Genomic DNA, 23,272 nt, shown 5'->3' with positions numbered 1-23,272 from the left:
AGTATATCACACACTGCATGGCTGTTGTATCATTGGGAGGGATGGAAGAAGGAACTGGAGCCAACAGAACAAATAGATAGCCAAAGAGTATGTGGTTTGTAACAGAGCACTGTAGAACAAATGAATCAACGCAGCCAGCTGTCTGGTCCAAAATGACAGCGTCTGGCTCTGTTGCTTGGTTTGAGACTCCTTCAGCTGGAGACATATACAACCATAGCAAAGCGAATGTTTACTTGCCCGTTCAGTCCAAGAGGTATTTAATTCCACAGACACCTCTACTTAACAGAGAAGAAAAGCAGCTAACATTTAACATAACACTTCTGTACCATGTACCGGCTTCTTTTCAAAAGCAGATGGAAGTGCAGATGCATAAGATAGTTTTGGTGTCCACTTGTGACTGCATTTCTCTTTAGCAGAATTCACACTAGTTCAGAGGTGACAGAGCATTTACAGGACCAAAGATGTATAGATGTGTATTTTTGTTTTATGCACTAAAAACCTGATACTGTCTCTGCACAGAGTCAGCTGCATGTGTATTGGGTATGTCACTTTCAGAAACCAGTAGATGCCCCATTCTTTGTTCTCCTTAGTTTTCACTCTAGGGAGCGGAAATAAAAATATTGTCAGCAAGGGCCTTGCCACATGATTTGCCTTCTGCAGCCATTTCACCTTGGGGGACATAAACCCTAGTGTTTTCCCTAAGACTCAAAGGGAAAACAAAGTTGCATTTTGCTACTAAGTGGCTATGATATTACAGCACACTAGAGCTCTAGCTTTCTTTTTTTTTTTTTTTTTTTTTTTTTTTTTTTTAAAGCTTTATCCCAAGACTGCAGTGAATGTGATTAGTAGCCGCAGGAAAGGGGGAAAAGCAATAGAAACTTCTCAGTCACAAACCTTAATATTTAAACCTAAAGAGCCAGCCCACTGCAGCTCTTTCCAATGCACCAGCCACAGTGGAAAGCAGTGACAGGAGAACAGCATTTGTAGAAGAGTAAATAGTAGTAGATTGTATTGGGAGCGTGTGCTGATACGCTGCAAAAGAAACTGCTGGTTTACTGTACAGTACTTGAACTTCTTACATCCTTGAGAAGTACCATGTAGGTGTGGCTAGAACACAGCTTGATGTATGGGGAAAAATCACAAGGAAAACAGCTTTTTTTCAGGCCAATTTGCATGAAACATTTGCATATTGCAGCTTAGCAAAACTCTCCAGAAAATATAGCAGTCCAGAGAGAACATTTACTAAGACTTACTTAGCATAATGTCTTTTGTAAGTAAATATTATTCGTCCCAAGAAATCCCAAATTTGCAAGGCGAACAGTGATATATATAAAGAGATGGTTTCAGTGGATCTTTAGTATAGCGAACCCTTTTCCAGTGAAAAGATATTAAGAAATACAGGGAACATTCCAGTCACAAGATATTCTTTACAGTCTTGATAAGAACTAGCCTGGTCCTTGCTCAAGATAACATAAAGCAAACCGCACGATAAGCTTTAACTGGGAAGGCTATTTGTGGGAAGACATCGTGGCTGTACTGCCATGTCATGTCTTTTGGCTGAGATGGGTTTCTGAGAACAATCTGTATGCTCTAAACATTCAAATGGCTGCTCCTTCTGACAAAATTGTTCTGCTGCCAATTACAGGGAATACATGCCATTGACTCTTAACTTGCAACTTCTTCATTGACAAATAGCTTTATTAATGAGACCTATACTTCCAGACAGTCTGAGGGGCAGCACAGCAATTAAGTCAGGAGGTAGAGGCATTATGGATTGATATTTGTGCAGCTCAAATGCTTGCCTGTTTATGCTCTTGCTTTCCTCGGGGCACTTACTGGCTATAAAACCACTAACCTGCCTAACAACTCATGAGGCTGCTTTAAAACACTGCAGAGATTAAATAGGGCAGATGCCATTTCAGAGTTAGGAGAATGATGGGACCGTTTGCTGCCTGTTTCCTCACAGATTTATCAGTCTATATTTTCAGCCCTTTCACACAACTGTGGTGTGATGGAGAGTTCAGGCTGTATCATCCAGCTGTTTCCATGACTGCATTATGTACCTACATAAAAGCCCTTCCTATATCTAGCAGTGTAGACAGGCTCCTTTCATAGGAGCATGCAATCTTTTTAACATAGCAGACAAAGTGCGTTGTTTTCTTACCTGTTCTTATTGAACTGAATGGCAAAGTCAGTCATGTGCTGTAAAGCCTTATTGGTAAAGTTCATCTCCATGTAGATGTGTCCCTGCCTGTGACTGAACGTGCCCGAGATCTCCAATCCTTTAGCCTTCACTGCAGGCAGCCAAACCTTAACACAAGAGATGTCATTCAGCATGAGTAATCTGGCCTGAAGATAACAAACAAGTAGTTTTCCAAACAGCAGAGAAGTCCTGAGTTCGGAAATCCAGCTACATTGGCACATTAAGCCCACAGACACTAAAAAAACACTGCAGGGAAGATACAACATGGGGTGTTGAAAGGATGAAGCTCACCAATGAGAAATAAGCTTGCTGCTCCTAATCCATATTTGTTCACAACACTCACATAATTCAAAGATACTACAGCATTAGTGTGCACAAGCAACAGTGAAAACTTGTGCCCATCACACTAATGTGAGACTTACCAAGTCTGCTGATGGACAGGCTTCTCCAAGGACTTGTTGGGCTACTAGAGGCAGGACAATACTAAAGTTTGAACCAAATAAAAATCACAGGGCTGACACTATTAGCTGTTTGGGTTCTGGATCCCCGAATCGTCTTTGGGGGAAAAACCCAAACCCAAATTTGAGTGGTGCAAAATGAAGTACTAGTTAGCTCAAAATTACTGGGTTCTTTCATACTTGGTCTTACATATGGTATAATACTTGCAAGCAGCTAAGGACCAAAAGCTTCGAGTATGCTCTGCAGTACCTTGGGATCCTAGATTTCATAGGACAACCTAAGTTTATTCATCCATTGACTATTTAATAAGAGTGCTAATTTTTGTTTATTCGCTTTCAGGCATGATAGGCTAACCCTGTGGCTGCTCCACAGCCTGTTACCAGAACCACGTTCTGTATCTCACAAACCCTGCACATGAAGCATGCTTCAGTGAGTGCATCTGAGATCTCTGTCACTAACAGAGTATTTATCCGCATTACACTGCGGCATGCTCATCCCAATCACGTGATTTCGTCTTCACCATCATATTGGATTTCTCCAAATAAACGAATCTTCTATGAAAGTTGTAGCAAACTGTATCCTGCCCTCAGTTTCCTGGGGAAACTTGCTAAGAAGAAGGTCTCCAGGAAAGCTGCTCTGACAAAATTGACTACAAATTCTCATATCTTATATAAGCCATTCTTTAGAGCAATATTGTTACAGGCAAAATGAGGGAACTGCTAAAAAAGCAGAAGTCTGTAACTAACAACTAACATGGTCTCCAATACTCTGCCCGGGAAAAAAAACAGGGCATCCCTAGCGGGACTGAGTTGAACTAAGGTGCCCTGATAGCACCAGAGACCCACAATAAAGGGGACAAGTGAGCAATCTCAGACTTCCTGTACCCTAAGGTAAGGCAACATACTGAGGATGTTCATTTTCCTTACGTACAGACTTCGGAGCCACATATCCTCCAGGAGCCATGCCTATACCAGATGAGAGCTCGAAGAGATCATTGAGTCCACTGCTCACCACCGCTGGGGTGGGTGACGGGGCAAAGGTGGCTGGCACAGAGGAGGGAATGTAGGTCTGCCCCACCTGGAGGGGTTAGAAAGAACAGGCACTGATTAACATCACATATGAAGAACACTACTTATTAAATAAAGCATGAACTTGGGCAATATCCTAAATATTTTAAAGCTGTTTGCAGCTTCCCCGCTGAATTATCAATAGTGCTAAATAATGCATTTGAATTCCAAAGCTCTTGGCAACTAATCCCTATGCTCGGCTGTCACCTCAACCATGCAATAGCTTTCACATTGTTTTTTTATAGCTCCAGTTATCTATTCCCACTGTAGAGGAATCATTCTTCTACATCTCTCCTTCTCATAAAGACAATATGCTTTGTGGATCTACCCTACATAAACCCAGGGAAAAGAAAAAACGCTTCAAATCTTCCCCCAACTACAGCAGTCTTCAGGAACCTGCAAGATTTTGCATATCCAGAGATAACAAGGGAGTCATGACCGTATTGTGTACTCCCACCCAAAGCCAGAGCTCTGCATTCTCAGCACTGTGGTCCAAAAGGTTCATGACATGAAGCAGAACTAGCTGTCTCTGTCTGCCAGAGGACAACCTTTCTGCAAGAAGGGCAATCCTTCCCTCTCAGGACTTAAATGAAGGCACCAAAAATGCAATATTAACCTTTAGGTGCCCAGCTCCAGGCGGGACAGTCACACTCAAGTTAGACTCCCAGGTTCTCTTCTTTACTGTGAGCAGGAAGAATGACGTGCTTGAGAATAGGATTCACCAGTCAGCAGCCCAGAAACAGGCAGAATGACTAAGGCAGGCAATAGGAAATACTGATGACAGGTCTGGATCTGAAGTCTCACCACTGTTCTGTGTTCAGGAACCCACCTGAGATGTGGTATTTCAATCAACCCTTTGGATAGGGAGGACTGGTGGTTTTATAGAACTGCTTGGTGGGTTTATGCTGGCCCAGGAAGGCAGAGACCTGGCTTTGTAGGTATGATCCCTACAGAGTTAAATATCTCCCATGTCCTGGTGTGTACTGCCTGGGGGCTACAGGTGTACTGCACCACCAGCTCTCCTCTGCCTCATGCTGAAGTCAGAAAGGAATGCAAGATTTACAGGGAAAGAAGGAGAGAGAATTACTGCAGCCACAACAAGGATCTCTGAAAAGCCCTCACTCCAGAACTGAGTATGCTTTCCTCACTGAATTACTGGCTACACAGTCCTGGGAAGAGGGACTGGAGCTTTCTCCAGAAGACTGCTTTTGGCTGTGGGTTGGAGGCACACTCCCTTCTGCCCACTGCATCTCCAATTCATCTTGCATCCTTTTCCCATGCTTTCCTGGAAGAAGCTGGTAAGCATTTGAAGCCAAGGGTGCTTTGGAAGCAGCCTGAAAGTCTCCCATGTCCTGGCAAGCGCTCTAGGCACTAGGACACTCACAAAGCACAGGCACAGAGAAGGAGGCCGGTGGCAGGTAGAGTTTAGCACTGACCACACGTAGCAGGAAAGCTCAGAGCACCTGATCCTGATGTCCAGGAAAAATCTTCCATGGTGTTTGGGAGGAGAAAAGCATTGAGTTCAGACAAGCCTGTGGTGACGCTGGGTTAGGGTTACAACAGAACAGGCTTTGTGAGTAGAGAGGTAAGCATCCTTGGCCTTTCAGCTGCCAAAGCAGTTGCACAAGGACTGCACAACACTGCCAGCATTAACGCTGGTGCTCAAACTAAAAGCTCTGAGAAAGAAGAGCTAAGCAGATAGAGCCAACAGCTCTGGCCCTGGCTGCTCTTAGGAAAGCCCAGGTGACAGCTGGACTCAAAGCAATATAGGTGGGGACGTGTGTGTTTCAGTTGCATTTGTCCATTTTCAAACATCTTCAGGGATTTAAAGCATCTTCCAGCACATAATGGGTGAGGGTATGTTTAAAAACCCTGAGCTTTGAGCAGCTTTTTAAATTGGGGAAAAAAAAGGAATGGCACTTACTGCCGGGCTTCCTCCAATGCCCCCGCCAAGGTCACTGCCAAGCTGAAAGAGAGAAGGAGAGAGAGGAGAGAAAGACCGAGTTCATTTAAGCCAAGTGTCAGATGGCCGGAGTGGAGCTCAGTTGACCGCACTGCTGCGAGCATGTCTCACTCGCTTGCCGCATACAGGACAGACAGAAATGCAATGATGGGAAAGCACAGGGAACAGAGGGGGTTTTTTGCCATTGTGCGAGCAGAGCTGTTTGGAAATTACCCCACGCACCTACTGCGGACAGGAGTGTTTTGCAGGTTAATCAGAACAAAAACTCATCCCCTCTTGCACCTGTCATCTGCACCAAAAACTCTGCGCAATTCTTCACGTTTCACGCATCAGTGCTTTCCCTTCAACCCACCACGCTGGTTGCCAGCAGTCCTGAGCAGCTCCACAAAACCCAGTGGGGTAACTGTGAAATGGAATAAAAATAAAACTGACAGGAAGCTCACTTCCTGAAAGCTTTAGTTTTCTAGGGAACAGCTACAAACTACGGGAAAACACAATGCATCTTGGCTACTTTCCTCTGACATGTGGCTCTTTTCAACAACAAGGAAGAAAGAGAACAGGATACGTGCTGGCTATTACAACAGCTCAGGTAGGTGGGCTTTGCCTTCTCTTTGAAGATGCCCCCTCCCTTAGAAAGGAAAAAAACCCAGCTTTATGTGTTAATGGGCTACTCAAATGGTAAAGAGACCTACGGTGCACTAGGATATTTCAGTAACGATCTCTGCCAAGCTACACAGCTACAGTTTGAAGTAACTGAAATAGCCACAGTGTACCGCCTGCACAACCCTCCATAAACACTAAATCCTCTCTGGTACCTTCTAACAAACCATCCTGCAGCCCACCTAGAAGCTGTCCTACCGTGAACTCCCTTTACAAAGCATCCAGACCTCTTTCTCAGTGATAAAACCCATTTTTTAAACATCCACACCATTCTACAAGCTTGAGAGAATTCAGCGATCAGGACAGACTCCAAAGCTGGCTACAAGTGCTGTTTGTGAGTACAACATCACTTCTGTGAATATTTATAAAGCACTTGACAGATGACTGATAGCCATGAGGAAACAAGCACAGATCTGCAGCAGTTATTTGCTACAAAGACATCTCCAGGCTTATCTGTGTCCTAGGCATTTGTTCAGAAGACCATGGTAGTTTTTTGCCTAGTGCAGGGGTTTTTTTGGTCACATTCAGACAAGGATCATGACCTGACAATGTGCATGGAGGATGAAGCAAGTGCAAGGGTGAGGTAGGAGGAAAGGCTGGACTGGCAGACCAGAACAACACAGCTCGTCTCATAGATGGCTTTGCTCTTCTATTTGGTTAGGGTCTGGGGAGTTTGTTTGCTAAAAAAAAAAAAAAAAAAAAAAGCATTTAACAGAATGGTTCAGCTCTAGGTATGTTGTTCAAATATACGGTGATGTGTTAAGATATTGAAAAAATGCACCATATAGCTAAAGCAAAAGCTTCCGGGAGTGTCTGTGCTTAGAGCCAAAAAGGCTCCAACCTTTTACCTCTGCACAAAAGACTTGGGAATTTAACTTTGTTCTGGTCCCTGCTAGCCTGTTACCTGGGAGATCTCATGGCAAATATATTTTACGCTGGTCAAGAGATACCATAAAGTTTCATACTTCTCTCCCTCAAAGCACAGACAAAAAGGATATTTAAACACCTTGAGAACAGCAGCAAAGTCGCAGACAGTGACTTACTAGATGATAACTATCCTCCAAAAAACTTGTAAAATTTGACAAATCCCTGTGCTATTCTGGATCCCCCTTCTATCCCCAGCATCTCTCCTTCCCCTAGTCCCCACAGGAGCCACCTGATGCAATATCAGCTACCATCAGTAGATGTTAAGAGAAGTACAAATCACACACAATTTGCCTTTAGTTAAAAAGCCTTCAGAGCTTTTTTCCTGTGTGAGACTTGGTTTATCCCTACTTGAAGTCATGGCAGAAATTTATAGGACATCCCTCATCTTCTGCAATGGCCACCTCTTCATCCCTCAGCATGAGGCCACCTCAGCAACCCATCCTCTGGCTGCCCACGGCAGTGCATTGCGCAAGTCCAGTTTTTCTTAGCTTACTTAGGAGATAAAAGTGAGTGATTCCCAAGTCAAAAGAATCAGTCACAGACCAAAGGAAGCCAGCCAGAGGATGCAAATCCAATTAATACTGAGCTTATAAACCAGGGCTTATTACACTGTCAGGTCTCCCCGACTGAAACAGGCTGGCAGAGCAGAGTTTTGTTCTACAGACTGCTCTTTAAGCCAAGCTGTGTTTTAGATTAATACATCAGATCATTTACATCTTGTTACTGGCTCACTGAGGAGTAATAAATGCAACTATTACACCTCATCCCTATTCATAGTCTTGCACACAGATGAACTTCACACTTTATACTGACAGGCAGTGAAGTCCAGAGGAAAAGAAAAAAGGGTGAAGAATCCAGTTCATTTCCAGATAATATTGCATGCAGGGAGGATTTCTGGTACTGTTGTCTGAAGCAGGAGAAAGACTGGTTTATCAAGCAGCAAACATTTTACAAAGGGTATTATGGAAATGACTGAATAATTCTGCATAATCAAGCCAGATGTTAACTATTCTACCATTTCCTACTACACTCATCATAAGAAGCTGCAGGCTAGGAATCCAACCTCGAAGAAACCCATACACTGGTATCTGCATGTACTCGGCGTGAAGGAGGGAAGGAATGACATATTGGGGTTCCTCAAGCTATCCGCAAGTCTCCCATTTTCCCTAGCTGTCAGGCCTTGAGGAAAAACTAGAAATTGGATTTATTGCTTGTCTTGAGTAGAGACTCCAGCTCTCACTCCCTACAAGGCAGAGAAAAAAACCCCTCACTGGCTCAAGACAATTTACCATGAGCCTCCTTACATTTCTAAACTGCACCCAACATCTCTGCTTTGTGGTAGAAAAGATTCTTTCCAATGCCAGGAAGCTCTGACCTGCTCCTCCTGAAGCCACGCTTTACTCGTAGGAGAGGTCTGCACACAGTAGCCTGCCACTCTCTTGGCTCCTATGCTTGGGACCAAGCACTGCAGATGTGCGCTACAAAGCCGCAGAGCGAGCTCAAAGGAGCTGGCAGCTTCACCAGGTCCCTACAGGCAGAGCTGGCTCTACTTGTATAGTGAAAAGGGAAGTGACAACGTATCTACTTCAACAGAAGTTAAAGGGGGGAAGTTAATATAGAACTAATCAGTTCCACATCAGATCTGGGGTGCACTACCCATTGCAGCAGCACAAAGTCCCTTTCTCCATTTTTCTTGCCTGTCACTCTCCCTTAGCACCAATGCTTTCCTCGTTCAGCAGCTACAGGTCTGGTTTACCCAATCCTCCTGCAAGATGCCCAAGACCTAACTTTATTCCAAACTCAAAATGATGAAAGAGACGTAACAGCGAAGTGTGTGAGTAAGAGGGAAGGAGGAAGACAGAGGGAACAGGAACCAATTACCCACGGAGCGTCCTCTCCCATCTGGAGTGACAGGCAGAGTGCAGAAGGAAAGAAGCAGCTATTAGTCAAGCACGAAGTGCTGCTGAACCAATTCCCAAGGGCTGGCAGCTCTAGTTAACCATTTCCATTCATCTCATGGGCAGGCAGCCACTCCTGTTGGAAGGACATCGTGAACCTGCCTTACACGAGAGCAGGCAACAGCGCCGCAGAGGAGAGGACCACGTTAATACAGCTGTCAGCCCTACTCAGGCTGAAATGCTTGCTGTGAAGGTGGGGTGGACGAAGGCTGCCACTTGATGGCCAAGGGGAATTTGTAGCACTGCAAAGCCCTCATCCTGAGCCCAAAGTTGGCCGGCTTGCCTCTTGCTGAAGAGCCCAAAGCCTCTGTCCAGGATGAAGAGCTGCCAGCTTCAGGAGATGAACAGGGAGCCTTGGCCACCAAACACATGAAGTTCTTCAACAGGAATTCTCTTTATTCCCTTCAAACCCATCCTGCCACAACAGCACTCAAGCAGCCACAGGGGTTTAAAGAAGAGGCTGGGCTCAACCCTTTATCAACAAAACCAGTACTAGCACCTACTCCTAAACTGCATCGGCATCTTTACTTTGTATTAGTTGGCTTGGATGGCATTGCAGCTGCTTTGCAGTTGAAGAGCAGTTGCCCTGTAATTTCAGCTCCATGTAAGCAGTTATGCTGACTTATGAAGTGTAGCAGTGCTGGAGTTACTGCATTAGGAGGGTTTATTTGCATCTTAACAGCAGCTTGTAATGAAGTGACTCTGCTGAAGTGTTCATGTGATCTGGAGGGGTTACAATCACTTCTGCAACATGACGTGAGGCATTTAGAGCTCCAAAAAATAACAGGGAGGGTGGAGCCAGGGACAGAAGCTGCAACCACCACTGCTCCGCAACCGCTTTGCCTTGTGTCCGTAGCATAGCCAGGGCTTTCAGAGCAGCTATGCATTTCATGAAGCCATAATTCATGGGTTAACAGGGGACTATTGATGCCTCGTCCCTCCCTCGCACCCCAAACCAAGAGTTAAGCATCACAGCTCAAGGAGCTAGATGAGAGCGTGCACTCAGTTACCCAGCAGCAAGGAACACAAGGCATTTACCTAAGAAGAATCCGGTGATGGGGCTGACTGAAATGCTGAGAGCACAGTTGCTAGCAGGCCACTTGATCTGGGCTAATCCTGTTAGAGACATCTTAACTGCAGGACAGATCATGCATGATCTGCATCTTCTGACATCCTGATGGGCTGTAGATATGTCATTGCAGACTCCACTGTGGCTCACACAGAGCCATTTTCAGTACCTTGTTTGCTGCCTATATTATGTGTCTGTTTTCATACTGCCAAGCCAGGCTTGCAGAGGAAAAGGGCTACTGTCCAAACCAAGATGAGCTGTATCAAAGGTGGTAGAGGACAGGTCATGCTGCCAATACCACGGCCACCAGTTTCAGCAGCACTTCCTACTAACTTTACCTTGCCAAATGATTTCCATCAGCAAACGACACTAAGTACTAACCATTTTCATTTCCTAAAGTGTAAAAAAAAAAAAAAAGCAGCTTTACAAAGCTCTGGTGGTCCCATTATTGTTACAGCAACAGCAGCCTTAAATCAGACATGAATGAGCAACCCACCAGAAGAGCTCTTTTCCCGTATCAGCACTGCTCCAACAATGGACACATGCCCTTTATCAGAAATCCTAGCAGATATCATTTGTAGATCAAACCAGAACAGCCCAGATCAAAGGAGATGCTTAGCTCCTTGTCAGAGGCTGGAAGAGCACCCCGGGGAAGCATCACATCCACTGCATAAATAGATGTTGGGGCTGACCTAGCATAGACACTCTCACGCTGTAGTTCCAGGAAAAGGTAAATGAAGTAACTTTCCCAAGATTATACATAGCAAGTCACTTGCAGAGCCAGAAGAGGAATCTGGCACCCAGGGCAGACTGGGGGTCGCTTTTGGGCTTCCACAACTACGTGAGGCTTCCTACTCTGAGTATATGAAATAACTTATTAGAAGTTGTTTGGTTTTTTTTAAAAAACATCGGTAAGTCCCTAATCAACCTCAACAAGCAACAAGCCAGGGCATTGTCCGCTCAGGCCAGACTTTGAACTCTCCACTTGAAAGCAGTCAGACAGGGAGGGAGCGACACCAGCAGCCCCTGCTCATCAGCCTTTTGGATGAGGCAGGCACTCAGGACCACGGGAGCAGGCATTTCTTCCCAGGCTGCTAAGCCTGCAGGTGGCCCAGAGTCCAGGATACCCCATGGGAGAGGATGAGCTAGCACTCAGGTCCCAGCCCTCCATCACACTTCAAGGCAAACACAGTGGTGGGATACAGCACTGAACCATGCAGAAGAGACCCTGGGGATCAGACTCCCCTGTATCCAACCTGATTACATAGAGAGGCACAGCTCCAGCTGGAACAGCCCAAACCAGTCAGGTATTACAGAAAACTGTGGATATCCAGTGTTTATCAAAAAGCTTTACAATTGAGGACATAAATCAGTCTGACTAGCTGCCAGCCTTGAATCAATAATATTCTTGTAGATGAGTGGCTAGAGTATTAAATAAAATCCTTACATAACAGACAATCCAAGCCTGTCCATTCCTACAAATTTACTGCTCTGCCCCCAGGTTGAAAGCCAGCCTCCTTGGCTCCTGGCCACAGTGCCGTGCTCCTGTTAAACGCACGGACTCACAGTGAGCTGCACAATGTGCCGGGCAGCACGGAGCTCTCATGCCCGATGGATTTTCAGAACAAATGAACACACAAAAAGGTTTAAAGGCAAAATGACCCTGGCTCATTACAGCACGGATAGATATCCTACAGAGCGCTGCATCAACAGTAAACCAGGAGTTGGAGGGCTGCCTATAATCTGCATGACGTTTAGCCACTTAAGAGCCGGCTTTAAGGGGATAAAGCATCAAACTCCAGCTCTCAGCATGCACAACTCTGCATCCGGCAATCTGCTGTCCAAGCAAGTTTGCTTCTCCTACATTAGTGACTGGTATCACTACTTTACACTGTGGAGCTGGAGATCTCAAACAGCTTTGTAACAGTGGGCTTGGTCACCATTTTACAGAAAAGAAAGCAAAACAGAAGAACAAGATCTGCCCAGGGTGGCAGACAGGGGCACAACCCAGAACAGACTCAGTGCTGGCTCTGTTCACTAGAGAACAGCTCTCCCTAAGCCATATAGTGAGTCTGCTCGGTTATAAGCAAAGCATATCTTGTTCTTGTACTAAGGCCCTTTTTCTCCTTTTTTTTTTTTTTTTTAAATTCTTAACACATGCTCAGCATCTGTGCATGCACAATATGCATGTTACATCTAATACCAGTTACAGGACTCGCTGTGGAGATAAGAGTTACTCACTAAAGAAATTAACCTATCAAGCAGCTGGAGTCTCACTGGTCATGGGGATAAATATCTAGCAACGCTGAGGAAAATTCAAATGAACAATATTAATTTGGTGCTTTTCCAGTTTTACACCATGCAGTCTCTATTTAAATGCCTGGAAGAAAACAAAACCCCACAGTGTAAAAAATGGAAATGCAGAATGACATTTGCCGTGGAAGTCAATGCTGCTGTTGATTTTTCTGCGTTAGTCCTGTTGGGACTTTCATTGCAAAAGCATCCCTCCAAAGACAGACTCCCCCTCCAAAGACAGACTCCCCCTCCAAAGACAGACTCCCCCTCCAAAGACAGACTCCCCCTCCAAAGACAGACTCCCCCTCCAAAGACAGACTCCCCCTCCAAAGACAAGGAGGTATTATCAAATACATAAGAGCTGCAACAAGTATCTGCGGGGATCAAAACATGACACTAACTGAATGTGACAAACTGGCAGAGATCCTGCCAGCAGCCTCTTCCAGACCTTCAGCTGCCTTTGAGACACTCACAGCACTGACGCAATCTCACCATCACAGCAACAGACCATGATTTCATGCATTAACTCAAGCACATCCCAAACCATTTTCTTCCACTGTAACAGAGAGGCTTATTTAGGGCTTGTTGGGTTTTTTACATACCAAACAGTTGCTTGGAAAATGGAAGTAGAGTTTGGGTTTGCTCTGCTCTGGCAGTAGAACAACTTACATCCCCGCTCAGGCTGACAGATAATGCCAGAGGCACAATGCAAAGAATACTCTGCATTCGAGTATCTCATGTTCCCCTGTCTTCTCTCAGGTCACCTGAGATCCAAAAGGGATCTGCTAGTGATGAGCAGAAAACAGGGATCAACAGTAGAGGTGGTACAAACTCCATCAGTGGGACCCTTAAAAAAAATCTATACTAGACAAATTCCTGTTGGGAAAACACATACTCAATCCTTCCTTAGATCAGACCCCAGCCCCATTTGGTTCCAGTACTCTTACTTAAGACTCTTTAGACAACAGGAGGGATGGGAAAAGAGATACCAAAGCAGCACACACAGAAGATGACAGCTGCCTCAGCAATCACAACCAAACAGGGTTACTTTCTGGTAGCACAAGAGCCCAAAGCGAAGTAAACTCTGTCTGGTTTGAGGAGGAGAGAGGGACTGCTCACACCACTCCATGCTTCATGCAAGAGTAAGGGAGCCTCAGTCTTCCCAGCAAAGCAGGGGAAGAAATGCATTAAAAAAAAAAAGACATTAGGAGTAATGGAGAGGGAAACTTCAAAGCAGAACAAATCAGGCAACGATATAACATAAAGCAAATTGTGTACAAGGTATCTGGAGAAGAAAGAGAAAGGGATTGCTACACTGACAGCCAGAACACCTACTGACGGGTAGAACACTTAAGGACAGAGGAAGAGGATTTGATTCCAGTCTCCAGGCCCACTAATTGACTACATGAACAGCCCAAGTGACCACCATCCTTGGCTCCCAACCATTTTTGATCCCTGGCGAAGGGTGAAGAGCTCAGCCCTTCTTCAATGGGGCACCTTGATGCATCTCACCCCCTCACCACATACACAAATCCGGCATGTACGTACCTGCAGTTTGAGGTTGTGTTTTTGGCACCGCACAAGTGTGGCTTAATATTAGCCTAGGATCCAAATACCAATCCCCTTGGCTAGCCATGCAGCCAAGACACACTGCCTAGCAATTTAGCTAATAACAGGTTAGGGTTAACTCAGCTTGATACTTGTTAAATACATGCCTACAACAATAAGCAAAAGACACAGATCACATTCATTCACACACCAGTTAGGTTTATTAGGGAAGGAAAAGCCTGAGAAATAGAGTTTTATCAGGAAAAGATACACTTATACATGCAAGGGATCAGAAGACAGGACATTTGACGCAACAGCACTTCAACAGAAAGCATTCCAGGGGGACAAAAAAAAAAATCACTAGGTTTTTTTTTTAGTGCTCACCCCATCTAGTAACTCAGCTGAGACACTGCTGGCCCACACAGCCCGAGGCACAGCTACTCCCCGTCCAGACATGATCACTTTATTAGATCACACTCCACAGCCCCATAGATTTACTTAAGGCTTGAGAAAAATATTAAGTAAAAGCCTAGTACCGTATCAACTAACAGCTCTACTGCCAAAGAGGGTCACTAAATTAAGCCCATTAATGCCAACTGCGAGACAACTCTTTTTCCCAAAACCAAGCTTTAGTCCTCCTGCTGTGTCCATTTATCTGTCTCTGACACTAATGAGAAACAAAGGGTTACTATAAGTGGCCTGGAAGACAGTATAGTCAGAGAAATTTAACTCCTAGCCATTTTGAGCCACCACAGATAGCATCATTTTCTGCAATGCCTTAACATAATTAAAAATCCCAGTTTCTTAGTGGCATGTCATGCAATGCAGAGCAAAGGCTGCAAAAGTCACTGCTCTGGGCTCACCGTCTGCTTTCCCAGCAGCTCCAGCTTAAACCATTTCCCTATCTCCCCAGCATAAAAGCCGTCTCCTTGCTAAACAAGCAAACTGCTGTTTAGATGGCACAGAGGCTAAAGCACATCTGACCTCTGTGAACACCAATGCCATTAAGGGTTAGGTTGTTTCCAGTTCATTAGCTCACAAAGCACTGGAACTAGAAACGTGTTTAATGTCTGCTTTAATAAGATTGTGACAAGTAAGGATTGGGGTTCATCCAGCTGCCTCCTACCTCTATTATTCAGAACTTGACTCAGAACTGAAACCGCACCTAAACCAGGCACACAGATAACCCAATCCAGCTCACTACAAGCCAAACCTCAAACCAAAGCAAGACAAATCCACCATAGGTCTGAAAACCACCCAACTATGTTCTCTGGGGTAGTCTTACTCAGGTTATGTGGTGCAAATATACCTAGACTGCTTCTTACCCCTGTAGGCAAGTCACCGGGGTGTTAGGGATCTGTGTGCTGTGCTCCACCCCATGGGAAGAACTCCCAGGCTGACGATTACGTTCACCACTTCTCAATGCCTGGCTGCCACCAGCGTAAGACCACAGCAGCGAGCTCCTCTCCACTGCTGCGGTCTCTTTGCTAAGTGATTCTCTCATTGCAGCTCATGCCCAGCTCACACCCCAGAGCAGAAGCAACGTGTAATTACTCATACTCTGGAGCTTGACCCTGTTAGTACTAGAATACCTCCTCATGAGCAGCTGCAGCATGGGGAGGACTACACAGACTGCTTCCCTCTTGACCTAACTGCAATTAAAATGTCACCGATATTAAACCATGACATAATCTGGAGAATATACAAATGGGATGACACGGGGCTATGGCCTGCAGCCCTGAAGAGTTTTGCACTGAATTTCAGTAGGGTTGGGAAGCGGGTGAAACAAACGCCTTCTTGAAAGGGAGCCTGAATCAATTACAAAGCAGTGGGACACTTTACATCCTTAAACCAACTTTTTGGTTTTCTTCTACAGACAGAAAAAGCATGTAACAAATATATCCGCTGACCATAGGGATTCTACAGCATGCAGCAACATTCATTTTATAGCAGGAAAAACCTGCTGAAAGTTGGTACAATAGCACTGCTTAAATCCTCTTGGAGTTTTAGGACTCAGCACTGGGAGCTCAGTGATCCAAGCATTACAAGCACAAATGATCAAGGCTTTGCAGAGATAAGCACAGCTCCAATTATTTCACATCAGATGAAGCTAAAGAGGATGCTGCTTACCAAGCTGTCCAGCCCTCCTCCCAGGAGGTCCACAGCACCCATCTGCATGGAGGAGACTTGGGGAACATTCACTGGGGGTCCCAGATCCAGGTTGAGAAGGTCACCCAGAAGGTCACCCTGCGATGGAATGACCTGTGGCTGCTCCAGGTTTGTAGTGGCTGTTGTGCCCACAGGGCTATCGCCTGCATCAGTGCTATGGGTGGGAGGAATAAGAAGCAGAAGAGAGAAACATTAGTCGCCTTTGGTCTCCAGATTCCCAGCATGGGGAAACACAGCAAGAGGTGGCTCATGAGCAGAAGCCAGTTAAAAGCTTATCCTAGCAGCTTATCTGACCACTGCCACGTACAAGACAGTGTGTTATGGCAAGTGGTTCTTCAACACATGCTTTGAGCACAAAGACCTTCCTTGCACTGTGCATGGTTTTCAGTTCAGAAAAGGGAATCTTCAAAGTGTGAAATCTGCCCACCTGGAGAATCACAGACCCCTCAAAAACAGTGAGCCATGAGTACTACATGGACTACAGCACTGAAAATAACTATTTCCCAGCTCAGAAACCCATAGAGATGATTTTCAGCCCAATGGCCCTGGAGAACCACATGTAAACGTAGGGGGGAAAAAAAAAAAAAAAAAAATCCAGCTTTCCTCAGAGGCCTAACACTGATAAAATCCTTGAGCCCTGACTCTAATGAGCACAAGCTCAACCACTCCTCACAGATCTGGATTAACCACCTTCTAGTGACCAGCAACTCTTTTCTAATTAAGACCTCAATCTAAAATTGATTCCTCCCTTCTATCAGTAATTTCCTTTTCTCCAAGTTAGCAGGCATGTTAATTACTAGTCTAGAAATGCTCATTATACAGCTCCAAAATTTCTCAGCATATGCAGTCTGGCTACCTTTTATATTCACTTGCCACTGAATTTTAGAAGGAGAGAAAAAAAAAGTAAGACTGACTGTAGCTCCAGCAGATCTCATTACAATGTATTTATTCTTTAAATCCAGAGATGCTAATATTTTAGATAACTTAAAATCTATTTTGTATCCTCTTGCCAGCAGTAACTGACAAAATTATTTCTAGCTCATATTACTGCAGATGCAGCCAACAGGTAATTGCACACAAATGGCATGGGAATTAGCGTCCTGACAAGGTGTTTAACACTGGGGCTCTTTTGTAAGGATTGCAGCTCCTGATTTTGAGTAGCCGCAATTCTCTTCCTTATCCTTATTCAGTTACTGAGGGGAAAGCTTTAGCAACAGAGTATAAGCTGCTCCCAACTTCAGTGCCAAGAGGAAAAGATGTAGCATAAGGACTGCAGAATGAATTAGTTACTAGGCAGCAACAGAAAGAGTTGAAAGCTTTTTTGCATTAAAAGCTTTAGACCCCTAATAGTACTAATATTAGTTGTCCTTTCTGCTTCTGCCTTCAGCAGGGAGATTTCTGAGTATGCTGAACAGCTAACTAAAAGATTTTTGAAGAGCAAGTGCTTACCGTGATGCACTCCCACCCCCAACCTGAGAACGGGGAAGAACAGCATGTATGAGCAGAGGCACACTACAAGCCGGTAGTGCACACTTGGTTCGTTCCCAGTATATAATCCCTTTAACACTACACCTCTTCAACACTTACTCATCCTTCTTCTGATGGGAGATAAAGCAATCCTTCAAGGTCTTGTGTAACTGCAGTTGCCCCAAAGCCCAACAAGAAATTAGGAAAGGACAAAGCTAAGTCAGTTTGTATTAAAAAACAAAACACCAGGCCTTCCATTTCCTGTACAGAATGGGCGTCTTTAAAGAGATTTGTATAAACAACTTTGCATTTTCTTTGAAAGAGAAAAAATGAATAAAGATTATGTGGGTTATAAATGGCAAAAAGACTTGACATAAGCTTTCTCCCTTATAGTCTTGGGCAGTGACTAGCAGCCAGGTTTGCCCATGCGAGTTGGAGATTTGGCGCTCCTGTGAGTTCAGCCTCCAGTGGTTCCCAGATGTTGGATGTCACAAGGGATGCACAGCCTGAACAAGAATCAAAAATTTCCTGCAGCTGCCTGTGTGGGAATGGGGACTCCTGCCCAGGGCTAACCAGACTGCTCCTCTCCCAGGAGCCTTGTAAACATCCCCCCAAACTTCCCAGCTGCATTATAGCTGAGCAGGGTTGGTGGAAGCCACCACATGAGGAAACACTGCCAAGCAATCAGGAGATTTCTCCCCCACCTTTAGGATTCATCTGCAACTCTATGACACTTGGGCTCATTGAAGAGGCAGGAACATCTCACCATCTGTGAGCTGTTCAATGGGTCTTCCCATCAGCTGAGAACTGAAAGGAACCTGTCCTACACTGCTTTGAATGAAAAAGAAATGAATCAAAATGCAATGTAGTGCATGCATTCTCCCAACCGTAACTAACTCCTCATAGGTTTATACCCAGGAAAGCACCACTCGTCTAGCTACTTCTGCCCATCTACTCAAGGCAATGCTATCTTGACTCTCTTAAGCCACATTCATTGCAGACATCTCCACATTTCCATGCTTCCACCTCTATCTCACTGTGCAATCTGAAGGAAAACCTCAGTCTCTAGCGGATCGGTCAGCCACCAGAATGGTCATTACTGGAGTGCAGAAGTAATGAAGATAACTCCAAATAGCTAGGTAAGGAGGTTATCTTTCACTGGACACCCTTAACTTGCCTTAAACTGACAGATTTTCATGTATCTTTTCATGCACATTCAGCATCAGAAAGAGGCAAACCATTTTCTTAGTCATCAGTAAAATCATACTGGATGCACAAATTCAGGCTCCCCACAACCATGCTCCTGCAGAGCTGCTCACTGTAATTCTCATCGCTGAAAGTGGCAATTTGGTATGCTGTGACATGGTACAAGGAGGCCTTGGCATCAGCTAGTAAGGTTTCACTGTCCTTTTGCTAATAGTAAAGCAGAAAACCACAATAATGGGGTGTCTTTATGAGGTGAGTTCACATCAGAGAAGCCTGGTGTGCCATTAAGTAACACCACTCATTTTTTTAATTTACCAGTCTAGAGCACTGCATCAGTATGCAGCATGCTCTGCTGAGCACCCTTGAGACCCTCCCCTAACTCTGGCTTCCTCAGCTTGCCACTGCTGATTGAGGCCTGAAGGTTTTACGTTGAAGGAATGGGTAATTTGGTAGTAAACACCACCAAGGCAATGTACAACACTGCTATAGTCAGAAAAGATTTGAGGTCAGCAGACTGTTTGAGCATGAGCTATGAGAGTCAAGCCATGTACACGGTATACTCAAAGAAGCTAGTAAAAAGACCACTCCTTGCAAAACCTGAAATCCTTGAGCTGACTAAAAACCCCTAAAACATTAGCTTCCATAGTGACCTGAAACAACAGTGTAGAGGAAGGCTGGTAACACCAAAGACCAAAGCTACCCCCACCCCAGCTCATTTTGCTTTTGAGGCAAATCTTTGACTAGGAAAGCAGCCACTGCTTTTCTTCTCCAACTGGTAGACTTGTGCTTCCTGGTCCTGGGTCAATGCAGCCAGACCTGATTTCATAGGCAGGGAGAAAACAACTCGGCTTCCAAAAGCTAGTTATTACAGAAATAGCTTTAGTTGCTAAGAATAGCAGAGAAGTGGTGTCAGAAAATAGACAAGGAGCAGCATCGCACACTGATTTATCAGTGCAACAGCAAAAAATAGCACTCCAAATGTCACTTTGGGAATATTATTAAGAGGTAAGCCTGGATACTCTTGCCTCTTGTAAAGCACACTTACATTTGTCATTAATACCATTAGTGCAAATAGCACTACAGGCTCAACAGCAAACCAGCCGCAGCCCAGGACTACTGTACTGCCTGCTCTTGCAGATCTAACCCACTTCCAGGACTATGATCATAGGAAAGCATTAAAGCCCCAGACAATAAGCCAAAGCATTCCCGCCCCCCCCCCCCCCCCCCCCAAAGGTTAGACAGAAACCTAGCAGTCTAGCCATCTTCTTTGAATCCCAGTTTTCAGTGACTGGGCTTAGATGGGTTGTACACTCCCCTTGCTTAATAGGCACCAAGTGAGAAAGGTAGTTTTACCAGTCCTTCCCCATTTCATATTCCAACAGCAAAGGATCCCTGTACTTGCCTGTTCCAGGAAACCAGCATTATTCTACACAAGTGAGGCTTGTAAAGCTGCACTGTTGCTGAAGCAAAAGCTCTTATAAAAATCAAAGTGTATCCTTCTCAAAAAGATGTTTGTTTTTACCACAGTCATCCTCCTGGAAGTATGCCCTTGCACCAGTTATCCAAAGCTTCTGCTTTTTTATTCAAACTCTCATGTCAAGAGGGCTTACAACCAGCGCCTTCTGAAAAAACATCATAGCTTCTCCTCACACAAGAACTTTGATACTTCCTCTGTCTTCCGACCCAGGAACTCAGACACTCCATAGCCAGGATTAAATTCTACAATGAAATGGTGCCTTGAATGACCTGCAAGCCCCTAACACAATCAACAACACACCACTGGAGTGTTATAAATAAAAATATCTTTGCACCTTTTGGACTGTTTGCTAGAAAGAAACAACCAATCCTGCCCATTATCACCACGGTTGCCTCAGCTTACCTTCCATGGTGAATTGGCAAGTGTTTGCGGTGGATCCCATGGCTCCCCTCCACAAAAGCATTGGGTGGTTTGTGGTACACAGAAGCCAGAGACCCAATATGGCAGATCAACTCATCTAGCAGGGTCGGTTCAATCAGATCGGTCTCTTCAGAAATAAGTGGCTTTTCTGACAGGACCACTTCTTTGGCAGTCACTGGATCCGTGGAAAGAAGGCGCCAGTAGATGTAGCCACGATCCCGCAGGTCTGGGTTGTCAGAATCCTGGGACAAAGCAATACATCAGTCACAGGTTTGAGGCGGACTAACGCCTGTAATCACTTAATTTTTCTAGCAGTGATTCTGCTGGATTAAAAAACCCCAAACATCCAGTAGCGACAGTCACCAATTTCAGAATGATGATACAAACTGCCTGTTGTGAAGAACATCCCAAAATTAAAAGTGAGAACCAAAGTATTAATGCCTAGCTTCCTGCTCAGCAGGTCAGGGAGCAAAAAGCCTAGGATTTACATCCCACATTTGCTCCAACCCACAGAGCCATCAACTACTTTCCAAACTCTGTGCCACTTGACATAACAGTAACTATTAGGAGAAATCCAAGGGGGTGTAGACAGAAGAAAAGAACGCAAGTCAAAATGACTGTCACATACTAAGAGCAGACATGCAATACTGCATATTGTAACAGAATGATCCAAGATTCCTGGAAATATATGACTTACCCAAGGGCACTGCTGGACAAAAAGACACTGCAGAGCTACAGGATGGATCTTAATAGGCCATATTCTTCATACTAAAAGAGATCTTATTTATCCTGCCTTTTAGTTATCTAATGACATATGGAAAGATGCTAATGATACACAGTTCAGATACTTCATCAGTTCTCCAGCTGTCAATAATACCCTTGTTTTACTGCAGATACTTCTGCCTCTGCATGAAGTGCTTATTATTTCTCTCCTTTTCAAATAGCTCTGCCCAGAACAGCAAAGTGACTGGTGATAGTTTGCAGCTAATGTTCTAGGGAAAAGGGAGGTGGTGTGCTTTTTATGTTGTAGTGCAACATGTTTTGAACTGTTCATGGAAACAAGAGCTAGGATTTTTAATCCCCACATCAGCAGAATAACGGGGTAAATGTTTCTGAGGTTTTGCCGTAAAATTCTGGCAACATATTGTATACCTCATTGGCGTTCCTCCTTGTCATTTCTTTTCTTCTGTGATCTCATTCATGCTGCTGCTGACCTGCTATAACCTGCCTCTCTGTCGTCTGTCTCAAGACATTCTCAGGCACACAGCAAAACCTCTATTTGTAATGAGACTGAGCACACTAAGCTCATTTTGCCTGTAAGGACCTAGATACAATGTCTGGGTCAACTGATAGATTTCTCTGCAGTGCTGTTTTTCAGTTTGATGGTGGAGTCGTGGACTCTTTACACCCTTCGCCCTTAACAATTCCTACAAGATTCTCCGCAGGCTGCCTGCGGCAGGCGGATCAAGATCAGGCAGGGCTTCTACAAGGGCAGGCATGAAAGACCACATGCTCCTATCTACTTGCAGGCACATACAGATTCAAGACTGACTGTTTCTTCCCACAGCCAAATAAACAGACTTAAAACTTTAGTAAATCTACTGGAACAAGAGGCTCAGATCTTCCCTTTCCGCATTTCTCCCAATTCTCCTCTCCAGGGTCTGCATGTGCACCTGTGGTGCATACCAACAAAACCACGCTAGCTTAGTTACCCACCCACGCCACACAGACAAGAGCTATGGAGATGTAGAGGCTCTGTGCCATCCATTAGGTTATGGGTTTGCCAGGGACCTTGATCACTGCTACACATCTGTGTCCCTCCCATCCCCAGCTGCTTCATTGCTATTTTCACCAGTGTTGGCTGGATTAAGCTGGCTCCTGCTACAATCACACCTGCAGTTTGCTGAGACACTCAAAGTGCAACAATACCTAAGACTGGGGAAAGAAACACACATGTAATTACTCTCCCACTCAACTGAAAAACAGTATCTCTACCTAGAAATCAGACCTTGAAGCATAAGGCTTTTTAGTGTTTTACAGCCAGTTATCCTACATTGACTTATTATTCACACAAAATACAAGAAGCCAGACTGAATCAACATTTGTGACAGAGAAAAAACAGACGCCTATTATATTCCTAGGGTGCCATTAAGTGTTTTGTGACTCAGCATAGTGGGTTTTAACACTTAGTACCTTTCTTCTGTTGACTTAGACAAATGACACAGCATGCCCTTGGCCACCCCTCTCTAAAGAGGAGCTGAGAGCCTGCCTAATAGCAGGTTTTGAAGCAAGAAAAGCAGGCCACAGATTTCTTGCCACTGACCAATGTGACACCCCCAAAGGGATGAATAGAAGTTTTAAGTACTAAGAGTCCACAGCCATCA

The 23,272-nt window shown here is 44.7% G+C and overlaps 1 protein-coding gene across 3 annotated transcripts in view; it reads right to left on the bottom strand.

Annotated features, from left to right (window-relative positions):
* AP2B1 (adaptor related protein complex 2 subunit beta 1) overlaps nt 1-23,272 on the bottom strand; it is an 82,032-nt gene that overhangs the window by 22,149 nt on the left and 36,611 nt on the right. For 2 of the 3 annotated variants that reach the window (XM_049801948.1, XM_049801949.1), the window contains exons 13-17: nt 20,871-21,130; nt 16,280-16,472; nt 5,654-5,695; nt 3,593-3,739; nt 2,165-2,310 (exon numbers count right to left, since the gene is read on the bottom strand). In XM_049801948.1, coding sequence (XP_049657905.1) covers nt 2,165-2,310; nt 3,593-3,739; nt 5,654-5,695; nt 16,280-16,472; nt 20,871-21,130 — 788 coding nt within the window. The remainder of the gene's footprint in view (nt 1-2,164; nt 2,311-3,592; nt 3,740-5,653; nt 5,696-16,279; nt 16,473-20,870; nt 21,131-23,272) is intronic. The other variant, XM_049801950.1, reaches the window with a different exon arrangement.

The sequence above is a fragment of the Accipiter gentilis genome, chromosome 6 (genome assembly GCF_929443795.1).
Source record: "Accipiter gentilis chromosome 6, bAccGen1.1, whole genome shotgun sequence".
In the NCBI taxonomy this organism is placed as follows: Eukaryota; Metazoa; Chordata; class Aves; order Accipitriformes; family Accipitridae; genus Astur; species Astur gentilis.
The sequence above is the reverse complement of the archived record's forward strand: the minus strand, read 5'-3'. Positions and strand labels throughout refer to the sequence as shown.